Genomic DNA, 10,893 nt, shown 5'->3' on the forward strand with positions numbered 1-10,893 from the left:
TTCCTGGTCAATGGGTTAGCCAGAGTTTTGGAATGATTCTTCCTAGATCTTCTACTGTGATGAGCACCCTGCAAATAAAACCCCAGAAAATTTCTTTTCTAACTTTCATCAAATCTGGCTCTTTGTAACAACAGCTGGAACAATTATTGGAAAACTTGAAGATGAGAGAATACAGGAGAGAAAAAAAGATAGTTTATTAATTGTTACCTCCCATCCTCTTAAGCATCATTGCAGGCAGGTTTCTGCACTCAGGTCTGGTCCTTTGTTACCTCAGTACCTCTGTAGGAAGCTGGCACAGGTTTCCAGTCCTCCCCCACCCAGTGCCCAGGAATGTTCCCCTGCACCCTCCGGGGCCAGTTAGTGCCTGGTCCTAAAAGCAGAATACCAGAAAAATCTGTGACTTGGTTGACTGTTCTCGCCCTCACTGCAGGACCCCAATGCTTGTCTGCCATGTTTTGCATTGTCCCTTGGCTGTATCTGTCCTCATAGGAGCCATTCAGTAGCTCACAAAACAGCTCCTTCTTCCTTCTATCTTCATCCAGAGGCTCAGAAACTCTACTTAATGACTGTACTGTAAGAACGGAGAGCAGTCATTTATATCCTAGATACACGTTGAAATTAACTTCTCTTTCTGTATTGCATTTTAAAGGCACTGTGCTAAACCCCTCTCATCTTCTTCTGTATGTTCAAATAAATTTCTCTGTTTTTTAGTTGTGTTGATACTCTTGTGAGCAAGTATGGTCTAGGGAACATGGATCTGGGATTGCATAAATTGCCAAACAGTACTCTTTTTTCTTATCTGCTCCCAACATAAAGTTTGTTTTAGGGAGATGTTGTCTGGGGACCTGGAAAATGGGAAGGCAACGTCAGAGGTATGTTAGAGAGAATGACTGCTCTAATCTAACACTCTGAATTTTGTTCTACAGCTTGATGACTGCACCCTGCAATTGTCTCATAATGGTACCTATCTGGATCTAGAATCCACCCTAGCAGAACAAAGAGATGAATTAGAAGGCTTCCAGGAGGATGCTGGGTAAGTAAAGGTTTACTAAACATTTTTAAACAAGCATGTGGTTAACTTCATATGTTCAGGTCAGCATAAGAACAGAAAAGATAAGAATCTTTCCTTTCTATGCCCGTATGTCTGCCCCTTTGTATGATTAAGAGTTTTATGACTTCTCTCTCTACGTTCACTCTTACAGTTTCTTTAAAAGATGACGACATACTGTAAAGAAATCTATGAATATGAATATCTTGATTAGTCTAATAAGATTTTATAGTTCTTTGAAACTTGATAAATGAGGATGGTTTGTTCAGAGAACACTGAGATCTTTCTCATGATAATAGTCATGTAGAGGCTTATATTGGGATGATGTTCCTCAAGTTATAAACTCAATTTATTTTGCCTTGATATTTAAGTTCTCCATTTATATTTTTGAAGTAAAGACCTTTATTGATTTCTTTTTTTACTCCTGGAATTGATTAAGCCAGCCCAAGGGATGGAGGTGCATGTTGTTTTTTGAATATTCTCCTCTCTTGCTTTTTTTCTCTCACTCAGTTCTTGCTGGCACACATGGATTGCTATGACACAGCTTTCCATAGTCACTTCTTAAGAGAACTGAAAGTGAAAGCAGAAGTTAGCATCAGTGTGTGTTTGTGTCAATGCACATAGACAACTTCCTTTTTGAAGAAATTTCCTTTTCTGGACCTTTCAGGCAATTGTCTTAGTTAAGATGTAAAATGAACAGAAAAACTAGATCTATTTTTGTCTTTCTGGTTACTATACTGGCCTGGATAGTTGCGATTATTTTATGGGTGCGTTTTGGCATGGACTTCACATGTGAGAAATGCAGCTGTGTCAGAAGGAAATTCATAGAATCACAGAACATGCTGAGTTAGAAGAGAACACATCAGGATCATCGAGTCCAACTCCTGCCCCTGCGCAGGACACCCCAAAAGTCACACCATGTGCCTGAGAGCAGTGTCCAAATGCTTCTGGAACTCTGTCAGGTTGGTGCTGTGACCACTGCCCTGGGGAACCTGTATCAGTGCCCAAACACCCTCTGGGTGAAGAACTTCTACCTAATAATTAACTGAATTTTGAATTGGTCAGAGTTTGTTAACAGTAGGAGATGCAGCCCTTGTGCTTATACTCCTTCTCCACTTTTTCTGATTGCTGTCTTGCCTTTGATGAATATGTCTTACAAATTTAAACTCTGCCTCTGAAGATGATTTTATGTGGAGAAGAATTTTAAATAATATGTTCCAGATACTCACGTGTGTGCATTTGTGTATATCTTATTCATGCATACGGATTTGGGGCATGTTTTGCAACCATTGCAAGATAAAAACTGTTCTATTAGAAACCACTTAAAAGAGAGATCTTCAATAGACAGAGTAGCCAATACAAGCTGAACTGAGCTTCCTTTCCTATGCAATAGGAGTGTTGAGTGTAGAAGCTGATATGGTCTTCAGTTTTATGCAGAGGTGATAAAAATCACTGCAAAGAACAACAAGTTCCTATTTCCAGGTAATTTTATGATGAGTTGAAAACAAGTAATATGAAGGAAATTTTTTTTTGTTTTTGTAGCAATATGTTTTGAGTTTGTCACTTTTTTTCCCTTCCATTGATGTCTCAATGATAATTTTGGTAATTTTAACTTTGCTAGTTTTGATACCCCACAGTAGCAATTTGGTACTGCCAAGCAATTTGGCAAGTGAGAGACCACTTGGTGCTTTTCCTGCCAGACTTTGCTCTTGAAATGGCAATATCCACCTTGTTTTATTTTCATGCTCCTTTTGGGCATGTAAAATCAATGATACGAATTGTTCCTGAAATGTGATTCTAATTTTCTCAGTGGTGGCTGTCCTAGGAAAAAAACCAAACCAAAAAACGTGGAACTGCTGCTCCATGGAACTGGAGTTTTGTACTGGCGAGGATTCAGATGGATTTCTGCATCTTATTTTTGTCCATATTTTGTGAGAGAAGAGAATATAAACAAGGACAACCAGAACTTTGGAAGTGTGTGGGATAAGCTCCTCTGTAGGACTTAGCATTGTTACTTCAGGGTAAATGCAACTTACATGATGTTATTCAGAAAAACTGAATATTCTACACATAGGGTATCAAATGAGGTCAGTAATGCTGTCCTCAGTCCTGTCTTTCTAGCAACTTAAACTCCAGTTTTGCATCTTGGAGTTCTGAGACCAAAGCACTGAGCTGGAGCGCTCCTGAGCTGGAGCACTCCTGAGCTGGAGCTTCTGGCTGCAGACCTTGGGAGCTTAGCAGCAGCCCGCTGTCTGGGAGGGACTGCCTGCAGAAACCATTTAGTCTCTCTCTTTTTCTGTCTGGGTCATTTCAAGGTCCTGCTCTTAATCTTCAAAGCTTTTAATTTTCTGAGATTAGGCTACCTCAGGACCTGCCTTTCTGCCATGACAAAGCTGCTGTGCTCATCAGGGTCACTGAAGTTTGCTGAACTCTGAGTGAAAGCTTTAGTAGGTGGATATTTTTAAAATTTTAGAACCTCAGCTGTGGAAACTCCTATTCAAAGTGACTAGAATGTCCTGTAATCTGGCTGTTTTCAGCATCTTTTTGCCAAAAGTTCCTGTTCGTCCCGGGAAAGATGATGAAGATTTTTTTTTTTAACACTGTTGAAAGGAGACTTGTAAATAAAACAAAACAAGCAGAAAGAAAAGTCTTGAAAGTTTTGATTGTTTTGAGAGGCTGTAGGAATTTGTTTTTTCTCTGAGGGATTGGATGAGCATAGTGGAAAACATGAAGGACTTTTTTCAAGAGGAAAGAAGAGAATGGTGGCAGTTGCTGGAGGTTTATAATGTGTATCTGTAAATAACCTGTATAAGAAACATATGTACTTGTGCAATTTCAAATGAATGCTCTTCTGTTACTGAATGTGGTAGTTGCTGTCCACTCCAGCAGAATCAAAACTTTTGTCTAGGGAAGGAGAAAAGCCAACACGTGTCCTCGTACTCTGGAGGGCTAACTGAGCAAAACATGTATGGGGATTGGACTGCTTTCCTGTTTACACAATTTTACCTGCTGCCATTTGCACCCTTGGGAATAGCTGTGGGATTCAGGAGAATCAGATTGCTTTTGTATGGGGGCTGGTTTTGGAAGAGCCAGGATGAACATCTGGCCAAGTAATGAGGCTGGTCCTGCAGAAGGTGTTGCAGCCAGCAAAAGGGTCAGTAGGAGCATGTAGGAAAATGACATTTCTTTTCAAGTCTGGAATGTGTTCATGGCTCACTTGCTTGTTGGGTTGCTTAGCTGTTTTGGTTTTTTTCTCTTGCTTCCAACACAAATTACTTAGTGGATGCTTAATTGTGTAGGGTGGTGATGTGGAGGTTTGTTAGGTGGGCTGGCTGCTTTAAGGTGTCAGTGACAGGTGAAGCTCCTTTCCTTGGCTTCCTTGAGATTTCACAGAGCAAGCAAGAATTGTCAAGCAGCTGATCTGTTTAAATTACCATATAATTGCTCAAGCTCTCTTTATGGATATATCTTAACAGGCCTTCATGGTAGCCCACAAGGTAACACAATCCTAAAATGCAGAGCATGAGTTTCTTTAGACATTATGCTGTGAGAAATTAAAATTTCTTCAGGGAATATGTTTTCAAGACTTTTGTTCAGTAGGGATTGTTTTAAAGTACTTCTGACAAATGGCTTCAGCGCTAATGTTTCTGCATTCCTTCTAGACACCCTATCTCAAGACATTTTGTCTGGGTGAGCCCCATGACAGACCTTTTCCCTCTTGATGGTGCTGTTCATTCTGGGCTTGATTCAGAATCTGTTGGAGGCAATGGAGTCTGGCAGGGATCTCTGCCATTCTTTTCCTGCTTATGTACTGTATTTTTTCCCACTTAGACTTTGCAAATAGCACAATTGTGAGAATGAAAACTTTCTGTCACTTGTTTACATAAGGAAGTTGGGGATGCATTTGAAAGTTAATTTAGTTTTTGTCTTACAAAAATGTTGTGGGTCATTTCTTACAGCAGTACTGAAAACTAGTAGATTCTATGCTGATTTTGTATGAGTTTAAACAGAATGTATTTGTGTTTGTTCACAGGTGGAAAATGCTCTCAACTTCTGATAGCTTTCTCTCTGTGTTTTGTCTTGATGTCATTTCTGTGTTTCTCTGTTCCAACAACAAGAAAAATAAGGGAAGTGCCAGTGAAAGATTGTCATTGTGTTGCTCCAAACAGGAGATTGTGACTGCTTATTGACATTATTTACTCATGTTGTGAAGAATATATTAGTCCACCCAAATATTTTGCTTTCTGTGACATTTAGCTATTAGGTCTGATGAAATGCTGAATCTGAAAAATGTAATTGATGGTCACAATAAAAAGCATGCAACAAAGCAAGAAAAGACCCCAACAAAAACACAAGAAAAACAGCTCCCTAGAAACATTAAACCAAAAAACCTGGGCTGAGAGATTATGGTAATTTTTGGAAGGTGTAAGAATTTCTACAGGGTAGCAGTATTCCAGTCTAAAATGTATCAGATTGAGATGTTGAACCACATTTTGAAGTGGATGTTTAGCTAAAACCTTACTCTTGCAGAATAAATGGTGATACAGATTAAGATGTCACATTCCTAAAGAAATAATTGGTTTTTATGGATGAGTAAGTTGATGCTGTTCTTAATTACCTCACAAAGATTGAGTGCAATAACTATTACTACCTTTATTTTCAAAACTTTATGCGGCTTTTGAGCTTCATAATCCTGTTACAATGTCTTTGTTTATATGTAAAAAAATAATTAGGTAAAATATTGAAATTAATCTTTAGGTGGAACTGTAGTAATTCATTTTCATAGTTATCATGCAATAACCATTGACAGCAAAATGAAATAAAATTACTGGTCCCATATGGTTTCCCTGTACAATAATTACACAAATGTGCATGTATTTTGTAGGCCTGACAAATGAGACCTGCGACTCTGGGGGATGTGCTCTGAAGGCAGGATGGAGTCAATTAACAGTTGGAAGTTCCACCATGGAAATTATTCACCAGTTAAGAGAAAAGGATTTCTTGTCAGTGGATCTCCTTGACACAGTATCTTGTGAAGAAATGATTGTCAAATTAAGGTTCCTACTAATAGTAAAATGCTACTACTTTTTTAGTTAAAAAATGAATACTGATTTGTGAATATAAAATGTGTTTAGAAAACAAGCATCTGCAAAATAATAGCAAACTTGAATAAATTTTACTGCAGGCCACGGCTTGTTTTCTTACATAGTTTCAGCTTTAAAGCTGGCTTGATGGTGCAGAAGTAAATCTCTTCTGCATATATTGAGGTCAGAGACTGCAAGCCACTTTGATTGCACCAAAAGACACAAAATGCAAGGTCGAAGTGAGCTTTTGGAAAGAACCTGTGGTGCCCTGTTTTGGTGTGTGCTGTTTAGGAGGGACCTGGAGTGTGACAGTAAGCACAGAAATTACAGCAATCACAACTTATTGTGTGTAGTAGATTTCTGGGGATGTCAGAGCAGGGTGCAGTCTGTGCACCTTACAGCTTCATTCCAGTCTACGTGGAGAACCTTCGGCCAAGTAGCCTACAAAAGAAAAGTTGCAATACTGGATAAGACTGACCTTTCACTGATGTGCCAAACATGTCCTTCAAAGGGAAGCAGAGCTGGTTTTGCTCTTCTCCAAATGCCCCAGTCTTGGAAACTGTACTGCACTCCTTTCAACTGAGAAGGAACCAGCATCCAAAGTAGTGGCTCCCTTGGCTTGGACAAGGAGTCTTCATGAGCTCTTTACGCTGTGTGTGGTTTTGGTTTGGGGTGAGCAGGAACCTGGGATTGGTAGACTTGACTGGGGCAGGTTGTGGGCAGCTCTTGGCATTGGCACTTAAGAAATGTGAAGGGGCACAGTGCTCTTAATCCATGTGCCTGAGAGTAGTGTCCAAAGCACATGGCAGCTTTTGGGGTGTAAGACAGCACCTCACATACCAAGCTCTGAAGTGTTCTGTGGTCTGGTTTTGTCCTATGGGGGGTTTTTAGTGGGTGGGCGTTTTTTTGGTGATGGCGTTTAAGTGCTGGGGTTTTTTAAGAGCTTGGCTCATGATTTTACAGCTTTTGTTTGTCAATACTACAGCAGCTGTGTCTCTTTCTCTCCCACTTTGCCCCAGAGTTTAGTCAGCTGTAAAGGGAAAAATCTACGTCTGTACCAAGGTACCTGTGGAAACATTTGAAGATCTGCTGTTTTTGAATTTAGTGATTACTGCTGGCAAATGAATGCAATAAGAGTGTTTTTATTCAAAAATAATTTCCATTGTAAAATGTATTGCAAAAATACTCTTGTGCTTAGCTCTCTCCCAGCCCGTTACATACCAAATAAAGTGCCAAACCAAAAAGCGTGTGAATAATTCTTACAGTTTTTCCTAGGACAACGTTTTTTAAAGATAGCCTAATTTGGCATTCAGGTTTACATGTGAAAATAGCTGAGAAGTCCAATATTTTATGGTGGAAACTTAAATAAAAACAGCTTATGGAAACAGCTGATGCCAGATGTTCTATTTAAAACCATTTAATTTTATTAACATTGAAGCTGCTTAATAGCTGTGTTTGCACTCTGCCCTCCTCCTCGATGACGAGGCTGTAAGTTAAGTGAGCGGCTCTCGAGGCTTGGAAATGTGTTTCCCTTCAATTTGTGAGCAGGAAATCCCTTCCTCTCTCCATAAACAGATCATCTGCGGGGCTTCAGGTAGGGCTGCCAGAAAGCGCTGCAGGGCTGCTCTGAACTCAACTCCTGTTGCGAGCAGAACCACTGATTCGAGAATCCAAACCTGGAACAACACCAGCACCGTGGGCACTCACTGCCCGCCGGGGCAAAGCAGTGTAGTATTGCCCAGAGCATGTGGGCAGCCGAGGGAGCTTGTGCAGGGTAATTAATAAAAGCTGTGAATTAGCTGCACTTCCTATTCCATGGCAACCATTCCCGTGTGTGCTCCTACCCGGTAGTAAATGCAGAGGTTTGTGTAAGCAAGCTCACACTCTGTTTTATCCCATGGGAATCCATTTGTCTGTGTGCGTGGTGTGTGGTGTGTGTTTGTTTGGTTTACCCCTGACTAAACTAAGGTGGTAATCTGCTTCTGATAAAAATAAGTGTCTCCAATTTAACCTCCAGTTGTGAGCTAACAGCTTAAACTGTTGCAAATCTGTGACTAGCCCAGGATGTCCAGTAATGAAGCCATGAAAATTAGTGAATACTGCCAGGGCTAAGACCACAGAAGTACAGCAAAACACTAGTTGATTTCACATTTACTGCTCAGTAAATGTGCTCAGTAATTGTGCTTGCTAGCAAAAGCATTGATGGCCCAGCAATAAATATAAAGCCCATTTCCGAAGTGGAATTAATATGGAGAAATAAGTGGCCTGAGAGCAGTGTTTTATATTTAAGAATTTGTATGTCAAGTTGGGAAGAAGCCCTTGCCAAATGTGATGCTCATGGAAAACTTCCAAAAGCAGAAAGAGACACAAAGCAGTATGTTAATCAGTGCAAAGTAGACTTTATGTACCTACATACACATATGCATGTTCTACTGCAAGGTAGGACAGCTTTAAAATAGTTCTTGCTGAGTCTGGTTAAAATGGTCACATTCTGAGAAAGCATAAATGGCCAATTAAGTGAGTAGGACGTTGCTTTGAAATGTGTTGTGCCGTTTCGAATAATCTCATCTTCACTTTGTTACCTTTTTAGTATCATCAATTAAATTGGAAAACCATAAAAGATAGGGGTTTTTCCCTTAAGGTAGTAGAGAATGATTTCTAGTAAAAGAGAAATGTTTATGAAAATTTCTTAAACCTGTTTTTTACAAGCTAAGTCATTTTTTTGCTTTTTTTAATTATAAAAAAATTTAGCTGCCCCTTATGGAACTGTAAGTCAGAGTAAGGTCAGGTAGAAGGGGCCTTTGTGAGAAAGAAGATTACTATGCAGGTGCTGTTTGTTTCTGCTCTGCAACTATGGAACTTCTAATGAAGTTGGTCACAAAATCAGCGAATGGGTCAGGTTGGAAGGAACCACAGTGGGACTTCTGGTCCAACCTCCCTGCTCCCTGTTCAATCCCAGAGCACATGGCCCAGGATTGTGTCCCAATGGTTCTTGAATATCTTCAAGGAAGGAGACACCACAACTTGTCTGGGCAACCTGTTCCAGTGCTCAGTCACCCACACAGTAAAGAAATTCTCTTTTATGTCCAGGTGGAGCTTCCTGTGCATCAGTTTCTGCCCATTGCCTCTTGTCCTTTTGCTCGGCACCACTGAGAAAAGCCTGGATCCATTCTCTTGACACCCTCCCTTCAGATACTCACAGACATTGATGAGATCCCATCTTGGTTGTCTTCTCTTGAGGCTGAACAGGCCCAGCACCCTCAGCCTTTTCCCATGAGAGATGCTCCAGCCCCTTAATCATCTTGGTAGCCCTTTGTTCTACGTGTTCCAGGAGCTGTGTATCTCTTGTCCTGAGGAGCCCAGAACTGGACACAGCACTCCAGATGTGACCTTGCCAGTCCTGAGTAGAGGAGCAGGATCACCTCCCTCGTTATGCTGACAATGCTCTTCCTGATGCACCCAGACCACCTGAAGTGGTCTGGAACCAAAACTGACGGTCCCACAGTGTTTCTGGGAGCACTGGAGGGGCCGTTTGCCTGAAGACATGGAAACATCAAATGACCCATCTACTGGAGATTAATTTATTTTACTTTCCCCCTTGTCCTGTAGGTTTCCAGTTCTTATAATATTTTTTCCCCAAAAATCCAGATATTTCAAGGCATCTGTTTCTCCAAGGGTGAAAAGGTTTTAAATGAAAATGTTCATGTAATGTGGACTTCGAAGTACAGGTGATAGCAAAACCACATGACCAGAAATCACCTAATGTAAAGATTCCTGGGAGGAATGTGCATCCAGAGCTTGAGAGTTACTGACAGCAGTGGGAAATATATAACCTAAGAATTGGAAAGCATCTCTGAGGAAGAACATGATGCAGGGTTGACAAGAAGTGTGGAAACAATGCTTTTGGTTTTGTGTTTTACCAAGAAACAATATTATTGTTAAAAGAGCTCTTCTAATGCAATTCTCCTCACCATTTTTCAACTCATAAAGTTTGAGTTTTCTTAATACAAAAATATAAGATGGAGATTTAACTGATCATGCTAAATGACAGGATAATCATCCCACTGAAAACAATTACATATGTGTTGAGCTTTTAGGTTGGGAAGGGACATAGTTTTGTTCATGAATGACAGCTCTTTAAAAATGGTCTTTTTCTGACTGTGAAGGCAGCAGTCGACCCTCAAATATTCGAGGGGCTGTTGGAAGGTTTTTGTTTTAATGTGTGGAAATGGAGCCATTAACAACTGAGAAAGAGCCAGCATGATGATTCAGAAAGTAGGGAGAGGAAGTGGTGAGGGGATTCTCACTTTCCAGCTTCTGAAGTTTGCTTGCACATACTACTACTATCCAAACTACTAAAAAGGACAAATGGAACCAATGTTTTCTGCATTAACTCATTGCATTTTAGAGAGTGTAAAAGTGATTCGTTATCTTTTGGCAAAAATCATTGCCTTGTGGTGAGGTATGCAGAAGACTCCACCTTTTACCGACATGTACTCGGAATACATTAGTAATAAATAATTTAGTGCTATTCATGTGGCTTATAATGCATACTTGGTAAATATCTTGATTGTTTCACTCGACACTTGTGAATTTCTTATTTTTTTCCCCCTTCTCCTTCTATCTCATATTGTTTCCATTTAAAAAGAGGGGGGGAAAAAAAAAATAAAAATGACAACCCAGCCTAGTGAATATACTTGTGAAGATTTCAGGGGGCATAAAAACCCAGCCCCTCGTAGTGACAGTCTGTGGGTACTTATT

General features: G+C 40.2%; 1 protein-coding gene across 1 annotated transcript in view; it reads left to right on the top strand.

Annotated features, from left to right (window-relative positions):
* The window catches only part of FHOD3 (formin homology 2 domain containing 3), a gene marked incomplete at its 5' end in the record, with an annotated part of 377,704 nt that overhangs the window by 38,600 nt on the left and 328,211 nt on the right, over positions 1 to 10,893 (top strand). Inside the window, one exon of the mRNA XM_017739071.1 lies at positions 927 to 1,033. Coding sequence (XP_017594560.1) covers positions 927 to 1,033 — 107 coding nt within the window. The remainder of the gene's footprint in view (positions 1 to 926; positions 1,034 to 10,893) is intronic.

Source organism: Corvus brachyrhynchos, unplaced genomic scaffold (assembly GCF_000691975.1).
Source record: "Corvus brachyrhynchos isolate BGI_N302 unplaced genomic scaffold, ASM69197v1 scaffold7, whole genome shotgun sequence".
NCBI classification, from domain to species: domain Eukaryota; kingdom Metazoa; phylum Chordata; class Aves; order Passeriformes; family Corvidae; genus Corvus; species Corvus brachyrhynchos.